The sequence below is a fragment of the Lagenorhynchus albirostris genome, chromosome 1 (genome assembly GCF_949774975.1).
Source record: "Lagenorhynchus albirostris chromosome 1, mLagAlb1.1, whole genome shotgun sequence".
NCBI classification, from domain to species: Eukaryota; Metazoa; Chordata; class Mammalia; order Artiodactyla; family Delphinidae; genus Lagenorhynchus; species Lagenorhynchus albirostris.
The window spans coordinates 73,813,147-73,835,271 of NC_083095.1; the positions used below are offsets into that span (position 1 = coordinate 73,813,147).

The 22,125-nt window shown below is 55.4% G+C and overlaps 2 protein-coding genes across 2 annotated transcripts; one reads left to right on the forward strand and one right to left on the reverse strand.

Moving 5' to 3' along the window:
* The first annotated feature begins 9,292 nt into the window (after nucleotides 1-9,292).
* Nucleotides 9,293-11,018, forward strand: NRL (neural retina leucine zipper). Its single transcript, XM_060164080.1, has 2 exons — nucleotides 9,293-9,673; nucleotides 10,611-11,018. Exons 1-2 carry the CDS (start codon nucleotides 9,293-9,295, stop codon nucleotides 11,016-11,018), a joined length of 789 nt encoding a protein of 262 aa, XP_060020063.1.
* Nucleotides 11,019-14,040: 3,022 nt separating this feature from the next.
* Nucleotides 14,041-20,481, reverse strand: CPNE6 (copine 6). The gene is made up of 17 exons (XM_060168097.1): nucleotides 20,420-20,481; nucleotides 18,967-19,138; nucleotides 18,361-18,540; nucleotides 17,933-18,007; nucleotides 17,707-17,781; nucleotides 17,464-17,547; nucleotides 17,284-17,373; nucleotides 16,807-16,911; nucleotides 16,496-16,582; nucleotides 16,198-16,257; nucleotides 15,799-15,932; nucleotides 15,668-15,722; nucleotides 15,524-15,575; nucleotides 15,061-15,194; nucleotides 14,712-14,948; nucleotides 14,339-14,513; nucleotides 14,041-14,239 (listed from the first exon to the last, which is right to left on the reverse strand). The coding sequence occupies exons 2-16, from the start codon at nucleotides 19,132-19,134 to the stop codon at nucleotides 14,376-14,378; spliced, it is 1,674 nt and encodes a 557-aa protein (XP_060024080.1). The 5' UTR covers nucleotides 19,135-19,138; nucleotides 20,420-20,481; the 3' UTR covers nucleotides 14,041-14,239; nucleotides 14,339-14,375.
* Between the last annotated feature and the right edge of the window lie 1,644 nt (nucleotides 20,482-22,125).

The following is a 22,125-nucleotide window of genomic DNA, read 5'->3' on the forward strand; positions in this document are numbered from 1 at the left end:
GAATCCAAGTCTTTCTGACTCTAACTACCAAGTCCCCCCCCCCACCCCGCCGCACTGCAATCCTATACTGTCTCCTTGATTTGTCCTTAAGGAAAAAATGAGATCATATCACTCTTAGGCTTAAAATTCCTTCAAGGCTTCCTACTACATGGCAACTGATGTCCTTCATAATCTGGTTCCCATTTATCCAGTGGTATCACCCCCACCTCCCTACTTGCTGCCTTCTGTCCTATATACCAAACTCTGCAGTTCCCAGAGCACTTCTGTGAACCTTTCTGCCCTTCAGATTTAAATTAAACATCACCTTCTGTGTGAAGGTCAATGTGCCCCTTAGAATTAACATCTGTCTCATCTATGTTGGTTCAATACTGTGTACATACCTATATTTTTGAATTAATCACACTTTATTGTAGTAGTTTTTGTATCTCTGTAATCCTCACTGGAGTGTTAGCTACTTGAAAAAAGGACCCAAATTTCATTTTATTTTTTAAATATTTATTTATTTAATTTTGGCTGCATCGGGTCTTAGTTGCGGCATGTGGGCTCTTTGTTGTGGTGAGCAGGCTTCTCTTTAGTTGTGGCACACAGGCTCCAGAGCGTGTGGGCTCTGTAGTTGCGGCACGCAGGCTCACTAGTTGTGGCACAAGGACTTAGTTGCCCCACGGCACGTGGGATCTTAGTTCCCCGATCGACCTGGGATCGAATCCACATCCCCTGCATTGGAAGGCAGATTCTTAACCACTGGACCACCAGGGAAGTTCCAAAAGGACCCAAATTTTAGTCTTCTTTTTATTCTAGCTCCTAGAAGAATCTGGCCCATAATAATTAGGCACTTAATCAACACTGGTGGAGTGAAAGAATGAATTAATCCCACATTTCTAATCTCCCCCCATTCTTCCTTAACTTTAGGCAGACTGAACAAGGGGCTCCCTTGAGGGTTTCCTTATCCGATTCCCCTTATGTGCCTCACAGTTTTGCTCGGTTCTCTAGCCCTCCTCCTAGCCTGGTCCACCAGCTGGCCTAGTGTCTGCGGCCACCACCAGGGGGCAGGGTGTGACCAGCCTTGCCTTGGTCTGCGTTTTCTGATCGCCAGGGCCCTCTGGATCAGCCCTTGGATGTCTCACAGACCCGCTGCAATGGGTGCTGGGGAGTGTGGCCCAGATCCCCCCCTTCAGGATCACGGCATTCATTGAAACTGAGCAGGACCCCGTGGAGCCCTCCCAGGTACAAATCCTTTTTGTGTCCCCGGTTTCTTAGTTGTAGGAAAAAGGCTTCAGCCTCATAGACCTTCCCCAAAGGGCAGATTCAAACAGTTACTAATCAGGGAGGGGAGGTAAGGCAGAAACAGTCAAAAAACAATAGTGCAGCGATCAAGCAGGGCCCTGCTTCCTCCTCAAGGGATATCCATAACAATATCTTTGAGCTCTTCTGCAGGAACTAACGCCCCCACCCAGGTGGAGAATGGTAACTTCATGCTGAGCACAAGATCCTTGGAACACTGCCCTGTTATCTCACCACCAACCAGTCAGAAGAAAAGTCACATACCCTGCAGCTCCCACCCCAGACTTTGCCTATAAAAACTCCCAGAAAACCACTGGGAAGTTTGGGGTTTTTGAACACAAGCCACACTTTCTCCTTGATTGGCCCTGCAATAAACCTTTCTCTACTCCAAACTCCAACGTTTCAGTTTGTTTGGCCTCACTGTGTGTTGTTGGGCACGCGAACTTGTGTTCGGTAACAGGGGCAGAGTGTGACCAGTTTTGCCTTAGTTTGCATTTTGTCCTCCCCAGGGCCTTCTGGGCTCAGCCATTGGACGTCTCACAGACCCCCTGCAGTGGGTGCTGTGGTGTGCGGCCCAGATGCCCCCTTCAGGATCCTGTCCCAGCGGCTGAGTGTTGGCTGCTGATGGTGCCAAGCTGAGCACTTCCCTGAGCACCACCTGTGGCTGAATGCCCCCTTTCCTGGGGCAGCTGGTATCCAACGACTGGTTGATGCAGGGCTCCAAAGTCCTGGCCCCCTTGCCTAAATTTGGGACACTCTGAAGGTCCAGCCCAGCTCCAGAGCTCCTAGGGGGTCAACTGAAGCCTCTGTTTCAGCTGTAATGCTTTTCAACTCTTCCCGCTGCCCAGTCCCACTTCTCTCACTGACTTGGAAAATCCTCCCAACAAATCACCTGTACACAAGTTTCCATCTCGGAGATTTTTTTGTTTTGGGGGTTTTATTCCAGCTTAAGATATCCCCCCAACTCGACTTGGATAACTGCATTAATCCCCTAATCTGACTCTGATTCCATTTTGGCCATCCTCCACCCTAGATCCAAAGTGATCTTTTCAGACACAACCTGATCATTCCACATCCCTGCCGAAAATCCTTTAGTAGCTTCTCATTGCCCTTTGAGTAGAGCCCCCACATCCTAAACTTGGCCCACAAGGCTCTGCATGATCTGGCCCCACCCTCAGCTACTGCCATTCTTCCCACTTTCCCTGGTATCTGCTTTCTGGTTACACTGGGTTTTTTTCAGTTTCATGAATGTGTCTACCTCTTCCCTGCCCAGAGCCTTTGCGTACATTATTCCTGTGGCTTGGAATCTCCATCTTCTCCACACCACCAGGCACGGTCCCTTCTTACTCCCCTGACCAGTCTCAGTTTAATGTGACTTCTTAGGCGAGCTCTCCCTGCAATGCTACCCTCTCCCCTGCCCCCACGTTAGATTAGGTTCTCATGAAATAAAGTCTCATAGCCCCCTGCCCTTCTCCTGCATAGCACCCATCTCGTTATGTTAGGGGAACCATTGACCGAAACTGCCCACCCTGGCCAGGCACCACACTAACCCATTTGCATGAGCTGTTTTATGACAGGAGGTCCTGGTAAGGAACATGGAACAAACAAACCATCACCAACCAGAAGAATCTGGGAAAGGTGAAAAGGTGACGCCAGTCCATATGTCCTACCAACCTCCCAGAATCCTCCTAGCTGGAATCCATCTTGGCTGAGTGATGCGTGCACCACCAGGAAGGACCCTGAGTCAGAATGATTGGCCAGAGACAGCCCAGGAACTAATCCCATCACCGTAAAACTCGAGACTGCGAGCCACGTGGCAGAGCGGTCCTCCTGGGTGCCCTTACCCTCCTGTTCTCCACCCAGGTGCCCCTTCCCAGTAAAGTCTCTTGCTTTGTCAGCATGTGTGTCTCCTTGGACAATTCATTTCCAAGTGTTAGACAAGAGCCCATTCTTGGGCCCTGGAAGGGGTCCCTCTTCCTGCAACAGTTATAATGGTTTTTTTTAAAAAAAAAAAGATTTTATTTATTTATTTATGTATTGGCTACGTTGGGTCTTCGTTGCTGCACACGGGCTTTCTCTAGTTGCGGGGTGTGGGGGCTACTGTTATTTGTGGTGTGAGGGCTTCTCATTGAGGTGGCTTCTCTTGTTGCAGAGCACAGGCTCTAGGCACGCAGGCTCAGTAGTTGTGGCGCACGGGCTTAGTTGCTCCAAGGCATGTGGGATCTTCCTGGACCAGGGCTCGAACCCATGTCCCCTGCATTGACAAATGGATTCTTTACCACTGCGCCACCAGGGAAGCTCTAATGGTTCATTTTTATGCAGGCCCATCCCTAGCATATGTAGGGCCTGGGGCAAGAGTACAGATAGAGGCTCACAAACCTTGTGTTTAAATATTTTAAATGTATGACTCAAGCTAACAAACTATTAAATAAAATATATTCTATCCTTCTACCTTGACAAATATACACACAGTGGTCTGGAATTTGGTTCAAATTTGGATTTTGTTTGGAATCCTCAAGATTCCACAGCAGAATGTGGTGGTGTGGAGAGAAGCAGCTTTCAGCCACTGGTCTTCGGGCCCACTTCTTTTCCCACCTCTGTCACCATATTCTACTTCTACACCTCATGTGCATGCCCATGGACCTCCTGTCTATACATCCCAATTCTGTACACAGCCTCCGGCAAACAGCCACCCCTTGGCCACCCACTGGGTCTAGAAATGTGTGTACAAGTAGTGTGATCTACCCTCGGGAGGGCAAACCCAGGAAAGAGGTCCATGTGGGCCCTAGAAGTGGGCTTGGGGATCTTTGGACAAGGAATTCCTAAGTATCTGGAGTGTGGTCCAGAAGGGGTTTGGGGTGTGCGCAGGGGATGCCTGGACCCCTCACTCCAAGGGACACAGCCAGAAGAGGGCCAGAGTGGAGCCTTTCAAAGCACAGGGCCTAGGGCACGGGCCACTCCTGCCTGGGCCTAAGGGCAATAAATTGACTTTTCTCTGGTTCATCAGTCTATAAGCTCCATGAAGACAGGGCTGGTGTCAGTCTGATTTACTGAGGTGTCCCTAATGCCCAGCACAGTGTCTGGTGTGTAGTAGGTGTTTAATCAATATTTGTCCAATGAATGAATGTATGAGGTAGACCAGGAAGAGGTTTGAGGATTTGAATCCATTACTGAAGATCTGGATTCCATAAGCCAGAACTAGAAATGAGAATGGGTGGTATAGGGCTGCAAAAATGGGGGTGCAGACAAAGGAGAATGGAATCCTGGATTACTGAATCTGTCTCCTGTCCTCTCCTTCCTCTTTGTTTTCTACCTCACTTCTCCAGGCCCTTTACCTGCCTGGCCCTCTCTCCCCATGATCCAGCATCCCTCTGTCCATATCCTTTGACCTTTTTGTCCTTTGTCCATTGCTCTTTCTCTATGGCCTGACCATCTATCTGTCTGTTCTTCTGTATTTGGTTTTAGTTCTCGGTCCCCAATCTTCTTTTTATTTTTAAATTTATTTAATTTATTTAATTTTATTTTTGGCTGCGTTGGGTCTTCATTGCTGTACGCGGGCTTTGCCTGGTTGCGACGAGTGGGGGCTACTTTTCGTTGTGGTGCGCCGGCTTCTCATTGCAGTGGCTTCTCTTATTGCAGAGCACAGTCTAGGTGCGTGGGCTTCAGTAGTTGTGGCACGCGGGCTCAGTAGTTGTGGCTCATGGGCTCCAGAGCGCAGGCTCAGTAGTGGTGGCGCATGGGCTTAGTTGCTCTGCAGCATGTGGGATCTTCTGGGCCAGGGCTCGAACCCATGTCCCCTGTATTGGCAGGCGGATTCTTAACCACTGTGCCACCAGGGAAGCCCTCGGTCCCCAATCTTACTTTCCTCTCTCCCTTCTTCTACCACTTTTGCTCTTCTAGTCACTTGTTCCCATCACCTCTTACTCCCTCTTGATCCCCTTCCAGAAGATTTCTTCTCTCTTTTAGTTCTCCATGGGCCTTTGCCCATCTCTTCCATGTGCCTATGTCCCTCTGTCTCCCTCAATCCAGATTCCTGGGGAGCCCCTGACTAGTTCTGCCCTCTCTCCCAGGTCTACACCTACAGCCTCCTTAGCTAAGTCTTCTTGCCTCCCTTCCTCTGGTTTGTCCTTCACAGAGTCCAGCTGGTTTCAACTTTTTCATCCCCATTTCTCTGTCCCCAAATGTCCTTGAGCCAGTCAGTCTCAGCCTGCGTCCCCCCCCGCCAGGAAAACCCATGAACCACTTCCTGGGTCCTCACTGACCAACGTGCTTCTCCTCTCTGTGTCCTTGGTCCTTTCCCCTGGTCCAGCCCTCACCCCTCAGACTCCTTTCCCTGGTCGGTGGTGCCTGGTCTGAGCCCCGAGTGGCTCAACTCGCCTGAGCTTGTTTAGTCTGACTCCTTCAGCCCATTAGCAGCTTAGCCCTCCCACCTCTCCTCTGAGCGCTCCAGTAAACAAGAGGATCAGCGCAGACCTGACAGCTGCTGGGGGGCCAGTGTCTGGCTAGACCAGATCGGGCCTGCAAAAGGGGCTGCAGTCAACACTTGCTATTCCTTCTTCACCAGGGAAATTCTGAGGTCTCTTTCCTGGGTATTTACCTTAGAACCACATTCCGTGCGCATGTGTTGGGCTCTGGTCTCCACGGTCCCCATTCCCATTTTGTGGCCTTGTGCCTAGGCCTTGGGCTTTTCAATTCTGCAAAAACAGCACTAGATTCAGGCAATCACACCGAGAAGCCTTTCCACTTGAATGATGACAATGGTCTCTGCTCTATAAAATGGAGGCCAAGTGCGGGAAGAGAGATGTCCTCTGACGTTGGTCTTCGTATAGGTGTGTAGAGAGTATGGAAGGAGAGACCAAACACACACATACACACACACCAAAGGAATCTGAGTTGACTATAAGCACTCTGTAGATCAGGGGTTCTCAAACTTCAGTGTTCATCAAAATTACCTGGAGAGCTTATTAAAACATAGATTTCTTTTGGTCCCATCCCCAGAGTGTCTGATTCAGTAAGTTTGAGGTGAGGCTAGAGAACTGCATTTCTAGCAAGTTCCCAGGTGGTGCTGCTGGTCTGGGGACCCCGGGCTGAGAACCACTGTCTTAGATCATCTGAATCTACCAGCTCTTTACCTAACATCTAAGGCTGGGACCAGGTTAATTTTTATCATTGATCCTTGGGGCTGATGGACACCCAGGTCTCTCTCTGGGTCGGGAAAGAGGACCTGTTAACCCCAGGGGAGTGTTTGGATGTCCTTAGAATGTAGGAAATAGCTTTTAACTCCTGGAGTTCTATTCTAGTACAGACCCTATTTAAACAGCTTCAGACAGGTTTAAACATCTCCTTGGCTAATTCCTAGTATCTCTGTTCCAACTTCTACTTGGGGATGATAGCTCTAAGAAGTGTTAGGGGATTAGGCTGAAAATGTAGGTCACCCCCCAGCCATCTGGGAACCAGGAGGAGTGAGAGAGGAAGAAAGAGGGACAGAGACACACACAAGGAAAAGGTGAGGGGAAGCAGAGGGCAAATGAGGACAGTTACAAAAGTGTCTCTGATGGATTGGTGGTGATTGGATTTCAGTGTCCCGAGGTGTCCTGGAAGGAAGGAAAAGGGTTCCTCATTCCCCCTTCTGCTCCTGAACCCAAGCTGGCCTGCCTGTCCTGGGGCTGGGTCCTCAGGAATTAGAGAGGCTGAGACTAGGATGGGCAAGTCCTGGAGGGTTGTTTATCTTTCTGATGCCATACCTGTGAGGGGCATGAGGCCAGATAAGGTGGGAATGAGGCAGGGAGCAGAAATGTGAACGTTCCTGAAAACAGGAAACAGACCCAACAGGCCAGGTGAGAGTGGGCTTAGGAGAGCTTATACTCCCCTAAAACACCCACAGGATGCTGCGGAGCCTTGGAGGGTAAAGGTGCTGGAAGCTTGTCTGGCCCTCTTTTCCAGTCCCGGGCTTTCAGTCACCAAGGGCTGAGGGTTGTGTCCTCATGAGGGTGCCGGCAGGGGCCAATGTGGCACTCTGTACTGGGGAACTGAGAATGGTGAGTCAGACCATCAGTGAGATGCTTTGTTGGGGAAGACGCCCCCTTGCCTTCCTTGAGAACAGGCAGACTTGTCCTCTCCTCTCATTTCCTGCAACCCCTCAGGCCAATGAGATATGCAAATGATCCCCTTACCTCATTGGTTGGAGGCCTGAGAACCATGGATGACCTCAGAGAGCTGGCCCTTTAAGAGTACCCAGTGGGCTGTGTGCCCACAGCCCCTTGTTCTGAGCACAGAGGCACCAGGCCCTGCTCAATGGGGCCTCCAGTCTCTGGGGAAGTTGTGCCTGCCTGGCTTTGACACTGACCAATCATCTCTGCCATCCCTAAAGTGAGTATGTCTGAGGCCTACTTGGGTGCCAGGCCTCTCACCTAGAGCCCCCTCCTCTGACACCTGCTGTCTGCTTTCTGTTGTTTGTTTTCAGGAATCTTCACACTTCTGTCCCCTGCTCTACTCCCACCCTGACTGGCTTTATGTCCCTCACTGCTATCACATCAGAAAGATAAACAGCCCTCCTCACTTAGCTTTTCATCCAATTCTTTCTGGACACCTCTCTCTATGTCTCACATTCTCCTCCCTGCCAAAGACCAATTCCTTCAATTTGTGTTTTTGTTCCCATCCCCTCTGCCTTCTCAAGGGTGAGGGGCTCAATAGATAGGGCAACACCTGGGACAGGAAGAGAGAGAGGACCTGTCCTTCCTGCCACCTCTCTGGGCAGAACCTGGGGGCCTGAGATGTGGTTGGAGAGTGGGTTACCTAGGTTTGGACATCGAGATGGAGCAGACTCTAAGCCCTGGGGAGGAGCACTCTCTGCCTTGTCCCTCCTGGGGCTGTTGGAACTGGGAGTTGGGCTCAAGCTTGGGACTTCCAGGCTGGGAAGGTTCTCCAAGGTCACCTAGCCAGAGGTGACTCAGGTGGGCACATGCTCCGTGGTTGATAACAGGGAGGAGGATTCCTGGGTGCCATAAGTTTGGGACACTGTTGAAGTTGAACAGATGGTTTACCGAAGGACTGCTCAGATTACTATGCTGCGGTGCTCTGTGAACCTGCAAGAGGCTCACAGGGATGGGAGACAGCATTTCTAAGAATGATTTGCACATGGACCCCTTCTTGGATATGTCTCAGACTTCATGTTTCCCAGAACACTCTCTGAGAAATGTTAAAGTCTAACTACCTTCCTTGAACAGAAGGGGAAACGAGAGGGTCAGAAGGGGAAGGTGACCTGCTCAAGTTCATACAACATCGCAGGTCCTGGATGGAAGGAGGAAAACCAGTCTCGGTTGGTTTCCCTTGGAGAGATTAGACTTGGGGAAAGATGGTCACCACTCTGTCCTGATCTTTCTAGAACTGATTCTTGAAAAGTCTCTTGCTTCTAGAAAAGGGATTCATTGATTAATCCATAGAATGAATGTGCATTGAGGGTCTACTATGTGCAAGGCATTGGCCTGGGTGTTCTGAGAGAGAGAGAGAGATTACAGCATGTTATCCATCTATTTTAAAATCCACAGCATGTGTGCCTTTCCATTGCCCTAAAATATACACATACTCTGTCACAGTTAATTAAGCAACATTTTTTAATTGCTTGGAAATGAAATGATGCCTCTTGAGATGACAGAGACGCTCAGCATGTCCCAGCACTAGAGTTGGGAGTGCTGCCACAGTCTTCTTGTTTTTCGTAGATCCCAGAGGCACCAGTGGGCCAGAGGCTCTGCTATCCTCTTCTTCACTCAGGCTTTAAGCTGCTTTCCCCCTGGTCAGGAGCCCCTGCCACCTAATAAGTTGTCCCTCAGCCCGGAGGTGACTGTGCAGGGAGCGGGCTGCGCCATCACCCCAGCTTTCCAGAACTCTGTCCCCAGGGCACTTGGGCTTTGGGGGAAGCGGATTTTGGTCAAGGAGGCTGGCAGGCAGCCTCCAGGTGCTCCAAACCTGTCCCCCTTTTTTGCAGGTGCACCCCTCCTAATCCAGCCCCAGAATGGCACTGCCTCCCAGTCCCCTGGCCATGGAATATGTCAATGACTTTGACTTAATGAAGTTTGAGGTAAAGCGGGAACCCTTGGAGGGGAGATCTGGCCCCCCGACAGCCTCACTGGGCTCCACACCCTACAGCTCAGTGCCTCCATCACCCACCTTCAGTGAGCCGGGCACTGTGGGGGCCACCGAGGGCACCCGGCCAGGCCTGGAGGAGCTGTACTGGCTGGCCACCCTGCAACAGCAGTTGGGGGCTGGGGAGGTGCTGGGTCTGAGTCCTGAGGAGGCCGTGGAGCTGCTGCAGGGTCAGGGCCCAGTCCCTGTTGAAGGGCCCCACACCTACTACCCAGGGAGCCCAGAGGAGACCGGAGCCCAGCATGCCCAGGTGAGTGATCAGCGAGCTGGTCCGGGGGGTGGGTAGGGTGAGGGAGGAGGCCAGCCCAGAGAGGAAGGAGAGTCCCCGGAGAGGGTTACCTATTGGGAAAGGGGTAGAGGACAGGAGAAGGGAAGAAGGACTTTTAAAAGATATCAGATGGAGAAAACTGTTTTCTGGCCCTTCTTTTTTTCTTTTTTCCAAATAGAGAGAAATGAGTAGGCTGAATCAGGAGGAAGAGGGAGAAGACAAGGTTAGAAGAGGATCGACCAAAAGGGGAGAGCTGAGAATTAAAGGGCGTCAGGAATGGTTGATTAAGGGAGGTATATAGATACTCAGTCTGGGGAACCACGGAAAGGGTTGTGCGTGGAATGGAGCAGAGCTGAGACTGTAGGAACCGGAGTGAAGTTGGCCTTTTCAAGACTTCGTGCTGCCCCAGCCCCCAACCTTCTCAGGAAGGATTGGGACTCATCCTATTAATTATAGACACAGACAGGGGTGTTGAGGGCATTAAGATGTAATCCAAATCCTTTGAGGGTCACAGGGTTGCAGCCTTCAGGACAGGGGAGCGAGGTGTGTTGGAGGGGAAGGGTCTGTCCGGCCCGAGCCCACGGGACACACGTGGGCCAGGAGCCGGATGCTCATGACCCCTCTAGGTCAATGTGGGGTTCAGGGGCGCGACTGGCTCGCCCGACGGTGGGTGGGACACGCAGGGACCACCCAAAGGGGTCGGGGACCCGTGGCGGGGGTGCGGGGCAGGGGAGGGCGTGTTGGGACCTGGAACGGGATCTAGACTGCGGGACAGATTCAGGGGAAGGCGCACATTCAGGTAAAGGTGGGAGCCGGGGGCGGAGCATTCCCGAGGGCGGGGCCGGGTGGGCGGGGCCACCCGAGCTTGGAGCAGGGCGGGAGCCGGCGCTGACTCGGGCTCTGCCCGTTCCCTCTGCAGCTGGCCGAGCGGTTTTCGGACGCGGCGCTGGTGTCGATGTCTGTGCGGGAGCTAAACCGGCAGCTGCGGGGCTGCGGGCGCGACGAGGCGCTGCGGCTGAAGCAGAGGCGCCGCACGCTGAAGAACCGCGGGTACGCGCAGGCCTGTCGCTCCAAGCGGCTACAACAGCGGCGCGGGCTGGAGGCCGAGCGCGCCCGCCTGGCCGCCCAGCTGGACGCGCTGCGGGCCGAGGTGGCCCGCCTGGCCAGGGAGCGCGACCTCTACAAGGCTCGCTGTGACCGGCTGGCCCCGAGCGGCCCAGGGCCGGAGGCCACGCCCCCTTCTTCCTCTGAGCCACTGGCCGCGGAGTGGTGGAGTCGGTGGGCGGGCGGCGCGCACCACCCGGGAGGCGGCTGTACCATTCACTAGATGGTTACTGAGCGCCTTCTGGTGCCAGACACTACTTTGGGTGACCACACAAATACCCCCAAACTTCCTGGACCCTCAAGGCATGCTCTGAGGTTAGATGCCGGTCATTTTCTGGAAGAGAGGTCCCCTTCCCTCACGCAGGACGTGCACAGAAACCCTTCACCTTCTGCTCCACTCTACATGACCAGGTCACTGAAGTCTGCAGGAGTCAGTGCCAGGCACTTGGGGGGGGGCGGGGCGCAAGGAGGTGTGGATGATGCACAGTGAATGGGAGGTGAGGGAATGGTGCAGCTCCCGGCTCAGCTTAGATTTTAATTCAAGGTTTTCAACCTGTAGTGCACTAAGGTGGTAATTAGCAATGAGGCTATGTTTTCATTCCAAGGCTTGTAACCTCCCCATTTGAGGACTACTGCATTTTCAAGATCTCAATTCCCAATATCAAGACAGACCAGGAACTCTATTCAAGAGGCTTTCTTGCAGAAAGCGCGTGGCCTCCAGGGCCCAGAGCAGCAAAGGCCTGAGGAGCTCTGGGGGTGGTTGGTGTGGGCTGGGAGAGAACCCTGGGCAGGAGTCTGAAGCCAGGGCTGCTAGTCTCAGCTCTGCCACAGGATACCTCGCAGTCACCTTGAGCAAATCACTTGCTCCCTGGGTCTTGATTACCTCATCTAATCCTCATGTGAATTGGATGACTTCTGACACCTTTCCAGTTCTGGCCTCTCCTTAGTGTGGGAGCCCCAGTGGTCTCCCCAAGAAGCCCCGAATTCAGCCTCACCAAAGGGACTTTCCGTCCTGCTCCAGCTTGCTGACGGCAGCATAGGCCCATGCACTGGTCCTCTGTTGCTCCCTCCATGCTGCCTTGGCCTCCAGACCTGCATAGGGTGCCCCTGCTCCCTCCTGTCTCTCTGAGGGCGGAGGTGAGACTTCCCCCAGCCTGACAAGGAGCTGAGAGAATGCAGCTTTTGTGAATTAAACTTGAAGTCTAGGCACAACTGTACGCTATTGGCTAGATGTTCTTGCAATTTAAGAAGTGTTTATTCTATATCCTTGCTCCAGGCCTGTGTGTGTGTGTGTGTGTGTGTGTGTGTGTCTGTGTGTGTGTGTGTATGACAGAGAGAAAGAGAGGGAGAGGGAGAAGGAGAGAGGCTGGATAGCCCCCACCTGGGCAGAGTGCAGCATCTCAGTTCTGAAGCCCCAATGGAAATGGGGGGGAGGGGTGGGGATTGGGCCAGATGGAGCCTCCCCCTCCCACCTCCACTGCATAGAAGCCCAGGAACAGTAGTGACCCGGCCAGGCCTGCCTGTGGCTATCCTGGCGGCTCACAGTTGCCATGGTAACCCAGCCCTCTAGTTCAGCAGCCTACAGAGAGAGTGGGTGGGGGCTCTGGGCAGAACAGAGGCATTGGGCTGGGAGCAGTTACCTGGGAGCAGCCTCTGTTGTAGGTCCTCTAAGGGAAATAATAAATGGGGAGAAGGAGTTGGGTGTGGGGGAAGAGGCTCCCATATGTCTCTCTTCCTTTCTGCCCCCTCTACCCACCCCCTCCCCAGCTGTCTCTTCCCATCCCCGTTCTTGTTCCCTCCTCCCCCTCCTCTAGCCAAGCTTGTCCCTCCTCCACTCAGGAGACTGCCATGGGAGTCCTTTCCTCTATCTCCACCAGGATTTCTTTCTCTTCTCTCCCTTTCCCACTACTGGCTACTGGCCACCCTCTTTGACTCTGGCTTCTCTCTCTGAGTGGCTCACGGCACCTTTAGCCTCTCCTCCTCCATCCCCTTCCACGTGCATCGTTGAAGGGAGAGGCTGGGGCAGGGAAGGTCCTTCTAGGAGCCCAGCTCTTCTTCCCTCACTCTGGATATCCCTCAGATCCTCACCTGCTCTCTACAGCTGTGATCCAGACCCACTACTGCTCTTGCCTGCCTTCCTTAACTGGCTGAGGCTCTGCACGGCACACATATGGGCAGAGACGCCCATCCATATGCACCTCCACCCGTACACACAACTGGGCCATGTTTACACACACTTGGGTCACAAGCTGAGGGTCACACGGATTCACCTCAAACAGAAGTTGCACACTCATGATTAAATGTGGGTCCTTTCGTCAGGTGGGCCTGGACTCAAGTTCCAGGCTTACCAGTTCTTCTTTGACCATATGGGTGAGCTTCAATCAAGCTTCATTTGCTTTGTCAGGAAAATGGGGAAAATAATGGTAACTACCTAGTGAGAGTGAACGCATTTAAAACACACTAAGTACAAAGCTTCACACATGCTAAATGGCAATGTTTGCTATTGTTGTCAATGTTATTAAGAGTACACAGGGAGTTCCCTGGCGGTCCAGTGGTTAGGACTCAGAGCTTTCACTGCGGGTGCCCGGGTTCAGCCCCTGGTCAGGGAACTAAGATCCCACAAGCGTAAGGTGCGGCCAAAAAAAAAAAACAACAACTGTACACAGCTGGACTTCTGAACCACTAAAGGCCACACTCTGGAGAGTCAGGGATATGCAAAGCATGAACACACACACACACACACACACACACACACACATGTACACACACACATTCACACACCAGGAAAACCAGGCTGCAAAGACCTTAGGTACCCCCTCTGTATTCATAATTCGCTAGCAGACCTGCTGCCCTCCTTCAGTCCTGCACCCCATCCCTCCCGCCCCTTCTCAGGCTGCCTCACAGCTGTGTGAGGGCTGGAGTTCAGCCCCTGGGGGGCTCAGCTGGGCTTCTCTGAAGACAGCTTAAGAGGGCATCAACTTGCCCCCTTGACAGCCCCTTATTACCCCTCTATCTCTGGTAATTAACCCCCAGGGGGCCTGGGCCCCCCTGGGGTTGGGAGGTGACGGTGGGGACTCCTCAGACCTCACTGGCACATAGTTGGGGTGAAACTGCAGAGCTACCAGGCTGTCTGGGGAGCTCTGGCTCAGAATTCAAAACGTGCTGGTCCTCATTTCTTAATGGTGTGTGCGGGGTGCTATGAACTGCCCAATGGGCATCTGAGGCATGATGGGTAGAGGCTGAGGTGCTAGGAGTGGTTCCCTTTATTAACGGCCAGAAAGTCAGGATCACTGAAGAAAGTCACTGAGGGGCCACAAGGCTGAGGGGTATGGGGCCTGGAGAGATGGCGCAGGGCTCACCACTCACTTCCAGGACCCAGGGGACACAGCTGGTCCAAGAGGGAGAGGCACCGGTCACTTGAGTCACAAGGGTCAGGACAGGCACCTGGGGGAGAATGGGATAGTCATAAGCACCCTCGTCTACACCACACCCAGCCGAGATGGACTCCACCAAGATCCACCCCCCTAGCGTCCCAGGACTCACTGAGAGACTGAGGGAGTGTCGGTCCGGTTGTCGGCTGTCACAGGCTGGGGCTGGGCGTCGTGGCTGGCGTGCAGGACCTGGGAGGCCCGGGGCTGATGCCCTGGCTGGCGTAGTACTCCACCACCTGCCGGGGCACCTCGGCCAGGACGCACTTAGCTAGCGCAGAGGGTGCGGCCTGGGATGGGGACGGGGGTGTGGTTAGGGGCGGGAGAGTGGGGGAAGGAGGGGCTCAGGTAAGAGGCGGGGCTTCGGGTGGCCGGCTGAGCTCCAGCGTCCTTCGCAGGACATCAATCAAGTGAGAGAGACTGGTCAGATTTGGGCGGCAGGAGGAGCTGAGGAGTCCTTCAGCAGGGAGGGGCCTCCGGGCACTCACGTCCTTGAAGTCCCGGAAGGGCACGAACTGGACGATGTCGCGAGCTGCGGGCACCCCTCGGGGGCAGCGCAAGGGACCGTCATCGCCGTCCAGCAGCCGCATGTCGGAGAAATCGGCGTTGCCCACGCCCACGATGATGATGGACATGGGCAGGCGGGAGGCGCGCACGATGGCGGCGCGGGTCTCAGCCATGTCGCTCACCACACCGTCCGTGAGCACGAGCAGCACCGAGTACTTCTGAGGGCAGGCAGAGGGGGAGGAAGGGTCAGCTCTGCGGCCTTGGCACCGGCCCCAAGCCCGGGCCTCACCCGAGGACACCAGGTTGCCCGCTTCAGCTGGGGCTCCTCACCGTGGCTTGGCCAGTGCTCTGCTCCCGCTGGGCTGGTGCCGCCACGCGGTTAATGATGGGGGCCACGTTGGTGGGGCCATAGAGCTGGATCTGGGGCAGGCAACGGCGATAGGAGGTGATGACCCCCGAGATCTCTGTGAGCAAAGAGGTGAGGAGGGCAGAGATTAGCGGGAGCCCTTCCTGAACCCGCTTAAAGCAAGGAGGTGCTTCTCTGTCTGAGGACTGCCCTGCCACCAAGTTCTTCACTAAGCAGGAGAGTTGGACGGTCCAGGTGCTGGCAGAGTTGGGTGGGCAGATACTGGGCCAGGGGCTGGAAGTCTTACCAAATGAAGGCGGGTGTTGGATGGGTGAAGGGGCTGGGAGCAGGGCCCAGGGTAATGGAGTCTGTGCTCCTGCATGGGGTGTACAGGAGTAGGCAAGCTGCATGCAGGGAGGCGGGGCTGGTGGGAATCTCCTCTCTTACCTTCACACTCAGGATTTTCCGGGTCAAAGTTGATAGCAAAGTCATGGGACACCTGTGAGGGTAGGGTGAGGCCAGCCAGGGCATGTTTTTCCTTCTCGTCTGACCCTCCCAACATCTGCTCCCTTCCCCTCGCACCCAGCCTACCTCAAAGTTGGGGGGGATTCGAGCCCCAAAGCCAAACGCTGGGAACCGTTTGTCACTGGGGAGAAGAAAAGTCTGTGGGGGCCCATTGGGCAAGGCGTCCCTGCCTGTCCAACACCCCGACCTCCTGCTACCTGTCGTAGTCCTGGCAGATGCCTCCCACTGCACGCAGGGCCTGCAGGTAGTGGTTGGGCTGGCGGGGGCTCAGGCAGTGCAGGGACTGGCTGCTCCTCGGGTCCCCGTTGGAGGCGGTGAAGTCAATGGCCACCTGGTGGAGATGGGGAAATTGTTATGGTGCATCCGTGAGCGCCAACAGAGAGGCTGGGCCAGAGCTAGGGCCTGTAGGGAGGCCTAAGGTGAATCTAAACAAGCCCACCGGTAGTCTCATCATAGAGCCGGGTGAGGGGAACAAGCTGACCACGCTAAGGCTAATGAGAGGTCCAAGGAGGGGCAGTGGGGATTCTGAGCTCTTTCTGTTCACTGTGGGCCTAGCCCCTCCCCCTTGGCCATGTCCCCGTCTCCTGGGCCTTTACCGTGAAGTTGATCTGGCAGCCGCCCATGATGTAATCCAGGAAGGTGTGCACCTTCTCCACCTGGTGGGAAGGGGGGAGTAAGGTGGAGGGATGGTCCCTTGAGGAGGAAGCTGGGTGGGGCTTCTGCAGCAGAAAGGGAGGGGCCAGAGTTTTTGAGGTTGAAGGTGGTGGTGGATAGGGCAAGGGTTCTCAGTTCCCAGGAGCAGAGAAATGATCTTTGAAATGAGGGCAGGGTTGAATCTGAGGTTGCCTCGGGGGTCGGGGTGGGGCAGGGCTTGAGGCGGACACTGGAATTTACCGTGCATTGGGCCAGCACTACGGTCCCTGAGCTCTTGTAATTCTTCTTCTTGTCCCGGTACTTGGGGTTGATACAGTCCCACTGCATCTAGACCCCACATACCCCACAAGCCCAGGGTCACATCACGTGACCCTTCCTCCCCCTTCCAGCGGAGCCTCCCAGAGTGAGACCGCCATGGCTCAGTCCTCAGGCTGAGCCCAGGGCTTTCCACCCTCTCCACCTCCTATCACGTGAGGGGGGGCTCTTCAGCATCACCCTCGGGATTCTCCCAGGGATCTTGGTGGGGTTCTGGCTGAGGGTCTTTGTGGCACCTCCTGCCCAGGGTTTGCTGTTCCTTCCTGCATCTCCTGGAAGGTGCTGGTGAACTCGCCGATGAAGTCATGCTTCCCACTGGAGTCATAGTCATACACCAGGAACTGAGAAGGCAAGGGGGGTGGGGCGGTCAGGGTTGGGGAGGCTTTGCAGAGGTTCCTGGGGGCAGGAGAGGGACTCAGGGTGGTAGGGGCCCAACAGTCACTAGGCCCAAACAGATGTCCTCAACCTGCCTAGAGAAGCCACTTGCTGAACTTCATCCTTTGTCTCAGTCCGGCAGGGACTTTGGCCTCTGCTAGAAGGCACACACATAGGAACATTGAGCTGTGACTGGTTCTTTACCCGCAGCGGGAAGGGGTATCACATGGGGGAGAGGGAGGGGCTTGCACACTCGGGGGTGGGGGTGAGGGTGGGGGAACGGTCTCCGGCAGAGGCCGGATGCTCCAACGGGCCACCCTTGTTTGCAGGGGCCTCACCTTGAGAGGCCGGTGGACATCGCAGCTGCACAGCGAGTGCAGGGACAGACGGAACGGCTCCCAGCTGGGGTTCAGATTGTTCTTCACCACCTTGAAGAGGCACAGAGAGCTGGTCACCCCTGATCTAGTTTCCCCTGCTCTGCCCTTCCTCCTTCCTTCCTCCCAGCCCCAGGCACCAACCTCTGTCCTCCAGACCAGCTGGTCGCTCTGGTCCCCATTGGTCTTATAGATCTCCATGAAAGGGTCAGACTTGCTGAACAGATCCTGGGGACACGGGGGAAAGCGTCCATGAGCCTGGTGAGGTCTGAGGGGGAGGTGGCTAACACCAAGAAGGGAGCAGAGCTGGGACCTGGGATTTGTCCTGAGTAGGGGGGCTAGGCTCCCTAACAGTAGAGATGGGGACCTGGACTCTGGGTTTCCAACCTTGTTGTCCAGCTTGTGGGCTCTGAAGGTGAGCTGCACATAGTCATTGGTGCCAGATACCTCTTCGGCCACGATCTGCAAGGCGGACACAAATGATGGGATTCCCCCAACCCACTCCCACAAGGCCCTTTCCCTTAGGTGGGAGCTAGCCATGATGTCACCATGGATGTCCATGCAGGGGCATTGAATGCCCTGCCCGAGGGTGAGTACAGGTGACTTTGCCTACCGTGATGGTGGACTTGCCCGCGTTCTTCCCATTCTTCAGTAGCAGCGGCTTAGTGACCTTGGTCTGTGACACAACCTAGGGATGGAGGTGGAGGGGGGCCCAGCTGTGACACCCCCACCTGCTTTGGCCAGGGTACAAGGGACAGGGTAATAAGGGCCCTTTGAGCTCTCACAGGGGCTGCGCTTGGGCTAGGATTGGACTTAATTTCCACAGCAACCTTAACGGGTAGGCACTGTGACCCGCATTGTTTAGATGAGGAAACTAAGACTCAGAGAGGTTAAATATCTAGCCCAAGGCTGCACAGCTGGTGAATGGTGGAGACGGGGTCCAAGCCCCGACTGAACTAGCTCCAGAGCTTATCCTCTGTCTTTTGGCTTCCAGAGGCAGAGCGATGGGGGTGGGGGTGGGGGTGGGGTGGGAATGCAGACCTGGCCCAAGGTGCACTCGGTAGAGCCGAGGAAGGTGTCATTGCGGGGGCTGGTGGCTCCGTCCTCGGCGTCAAACACGTGGAACTGCAGGGGCTGCTTCTCCTCAAAGAAGTACTCGAGGGCCAGCACCCGGGAGAAGACAGGGCTGGAGCAGGAGCGCAGCACCTCTGTGCGCTCCACCTGCGGCAGAGGGGAGCGTGTCCTCTGGGAACCCGGGCTGCTTTGCCTTGCCCTGGACCGCCCCGGGCTTGCCTGCCTTCCTCAGGCTTCCGCACCCCAGCGACTAGCTCTTCTCTCCCTGGGCTGAACCCCAAGCTCAGGGCGTTGCCAGCCCCCAGGACCATCAGCCCGCTGGGGCTGTCATATTTGGGAGCGGTGCCACTGACTTCGGGGGCGATCTCAGGACCCAGTGGGACTCTGTGGGCTTTGGAATCTGTAAAACGGTCTGTGTGCGTAATGATGGCATCCCCATCCGCGGGGTTACCCACACAGCCTGGAAGAGGGCCCTGGGAGTCCTGACAGTCCCCCACGAGGCTGTCACTGCCCCCACCAGCCTCCTCCCTCTCAGTCCCGGAGGTGAGTGAAGGAGATCCCAGCCGCTCTCACCTCCACCCACTGCTCATCGGAGTGGAGCTTGAGCAGCACGCAGGGGTGGGGCTTGGTGAGCGTGTCTCGGTCTAGGAGGCCGTGGCAGGACACCCGCAACTCCACTCTCGAGGCCCCCAGCGTCATGGCTGGGGGCTCAGGCACCCATGCCATCTCCGGGTCGGACATGTCACTGTGGGGACAGAGCAGATGGCCTGGACACTGGAAGGGGAACCCCTGCCAGGGGCGGGGTCTGTCTCTGGGAGCCACGGCCCCACCCCTTTGCCCTTCTCCCTGAGGCCCTGGCATCTCATGGACCTGCTTCCCAGTGACCTCGCTCAGCTTCCCCTGAGCACTGAGCTGGTGAGGGTGGAGGACCCGAGCCCCCCACTCCTGCACAGTCCAGTGCTCCTGTCACCCCTGCTGGCCTCATATGCGTGGATGGGGCTGGAGAGGGCTAGAGGGCTGGGGGGGGTTCCTGGCAGCCTTGCTCCGAGGCCATCAATTGATCTACACTTTCTGCTACCTCAGCACCTTCTGCTATTTCCTGACTGATGTCTGAGTCAGCGCTGCACTCAGTCTTGGCTCAAAGGAGCTAAACTGGGGCAAGGGGTCCCTGGCAGTCTGAAGAGGATGGTCAGGAATGGAGGCTGCAATGGGCAGGAGGAGGCAGATTGGAAGGTACCCTCCGGGGCTGTCCCCATCCACCTCCCCCGACTCACCTTCTGGTTGGCTGACGGAAAGGGAGGGATGGTGGGCTTGCAGAGTGAGAAGCAGAGCCCAGTCCCTGCTGAAATCTCCTCCAGGTTCCTGGCAGTGGCTCCCACTATGACAACGCTGGCTTTCCTCCCCACCTCCCCTGTTCTCACACTTCTTGGCAGCACTGGCACTGTCTCTTAGCGACAGGATTTTTGGGGAGCCTCGGCCCCCTCCATGCTGCCCGTGGGATGCACGCACGCCACCCTCCCCCAGCAGAGGCACCAAGCTTCGGGCAGCAGCAGGCAGGGGTCCGCTGGCCTGAGTTCATGGCGGGGCCATCCATCTATCTTTGTCTGTCCACATCTCAGGGTGAGGCTGTCTGATCCCATGTCGTGCTTCCCCAGCGAGTGTCCGTTGGTGTGTCTGAATGCCCCCACCCCGTGTCTGTCCCCTAGTCGGGTGTCGGTCTTCAGGAGGGTGTGACAGTTCCCCTACCTCCCTCAGAACTGGGACCCTTCCCTGGCTGGGTCCCCCCCTCCCCACAGCGTGTGCCTTTCTGGAGACGTGAGGGAGGGTCTGAGTTGAAGGGGTCCTCTGCATTCCAGCCACAAGTCTCCCAGCTCTCACAGGTCCCCTGAGTTGGGCAGGGGCATGTGATGGTGAGGGTATTGGGCAGGACTAGAGACCTCTCTGGAGGCTGGGGGCGATGTTGTTATGGAGACTGGGCCAGGCTGGACCGGGCTGGGGCTGGGCTAGGGAGGAAGGGTGGGCTCACCTGGGCTCTAGGCGGGGGCTCCTCTCTCCAGCTCTCTGGCCCTGGCCCTGACTCCTTTGGTGTTCCAGCCGCTGGCGCAGGCTCCGGCTCCGGCTCTGCAGCTATTTATGGGGCCTGGATGGGGAGGGGTGGGGGGGGCCGCAGCACCAGCTCCCCCCGCACAGACCGGTTGGGAGGGAGAAGAGGGGAGGGGCAGGGCCACTGCCTAGGAGGAGCCACAGAGCCGGAGGAGGAGGAGGGCGGGCTGGGGGTGGCTCAGACGCAGGACCCCTGCAGACAGTGACACACATCCTCCCCTTCATGCCACACCCACACCCCGCATCACAGAGATGCACACGTTGCGGTGGTGCGTGCACGCACACACATTCACACCGGGAAATGATGGAGACATATGCACACACGACTCACAGGCTCACACGTATCTTGACACAAACAGGTGCCAGCACATAAACTCACTGTGACACCATGACAGTTACAGCCCTACGCTTACACGTAGGGAAACACACCCGGTCTCACAACACTCTCTGTATCACATTTGCTAAGGACATTCACAGTCATATAGAAAAGAACACTGGGCTATACTTGTCACACACAACATACTCTCATTCACGCCAACCAACCCGAATACGACAGAATGGAGATCTTCACGTGCTTCTTAAAAACCATCATGTACCATGCTAAGGCTCATAACTTTGAGAATTCAAAGTTCCCTAGCCACCTTTTAACAGGGAGACGAGGAAATGGACACAATCGCTTAAGGGAACACAGTGTCACATCCTGGTCGCGAAGCCCCCTGAAGATAGGGGGACATGTGCTGGACTGATTCCTGAGGCATCTTCCTGGTACCCACAACTCCCCCCTCCACCCCGAGATTCAAACTCATATGGCCACATCCTTGTAGGACGGGCCGTGCCACACACAGATCTCGAGGAAACAAGACAATCATTCTCTAGTGAGGCCAGGGGAAGTGAGCAATTGCCCGGGAAGCTGCATGCCACGAGTGAAGACATTTGGGTACATGGTGATCTGGGATGAGTATGACAGAGGGGTCACCAAGACGTCTTCACCCGCCATCCCCGAAACTGCTTGTGTATTAAGGTAGCAGCCATTTATTGAGCATCTCCTGGGTGCCAGGCACTGTGCCAGAGGTTGGGGCTACACAGGTAATTAAGACCCAGCTCCTGCCCCTGGGGGAGGTGCGTGTGTATGGAACAAAAATCACACAGAGATGATCAGCCAATGCACAAATGCAATGAGGTATGACAGGTGCAAAGTACGGACCTATTCAGGATGCAGCGGGCCACAAAGAGGGAGGGCTCAATTTGGATGAGTCAGGGGAAGGCATCAGGAAGGGCTTCACAGAGGAAGAGGCTATTGAGCCCAGTCTTTTTTTTTAATATAAATTTATTCATTTATTTATTTTTGGCTGCGTTGGGTCTTCACTGCTGCACGCGGGCTTTCTCTAGTTGCGGCGAGCGGGGGCTACTCTTCGTTGCGGTGCGCGGGCTTCTCATTGCGGTGGCTTCTCTTGCTGTGGAGCACGGGCTTGGGCTTCAATAGTTGTGGCATGCGGGCTCAGTAGTTGTGGTGCACGGGCTTAGTTGCTCCGCGGCATGTGGGATCTTCCCGGACCAGGGCTCGAACCCGTGTCCCCTGCATTGGCAGGCGGATTCTTAACCACTGCGCCACCAGGGAAGTCCTTGAGC

Coding starts and splice junctions, on each gene's coding strand:
- NRL (XM_060164080.1), top strand. CDS start 9,293: ATGGCACTGCCTCCCAGTCCCCTGGCCATGGAATATGTCAATGACTTT. Junction 9,674..10,610: donor CCGGAGCCCAGCATGCCCAG/GTGAGTGATCAG, acceptor TTCCCTCTGCAG/CTGGCCGAGCGGTTTTCGGA.
- CPNE6 (XM_060168097.1), bottom strand. CDS start 19,134: ATGTCCGACCCGGAGATGGCATGGGTGCCTGAGCCCCCAGCCATGACG. Junction 17,548..17,706: donor CCCACAAGCTGGACAACAAG/GTTGGAAACCCA, acceptor CCGTGTCCCCAG/GATCTGTTCAGCAAGTCTGA. Junction 16,583..16,806: donor CAGCAAACCCTGGGCAGGAG/GTGCCACAAAGA, acceptor TGTGGGGTCTAG/ATGCAGTGGGACTGTATCAA.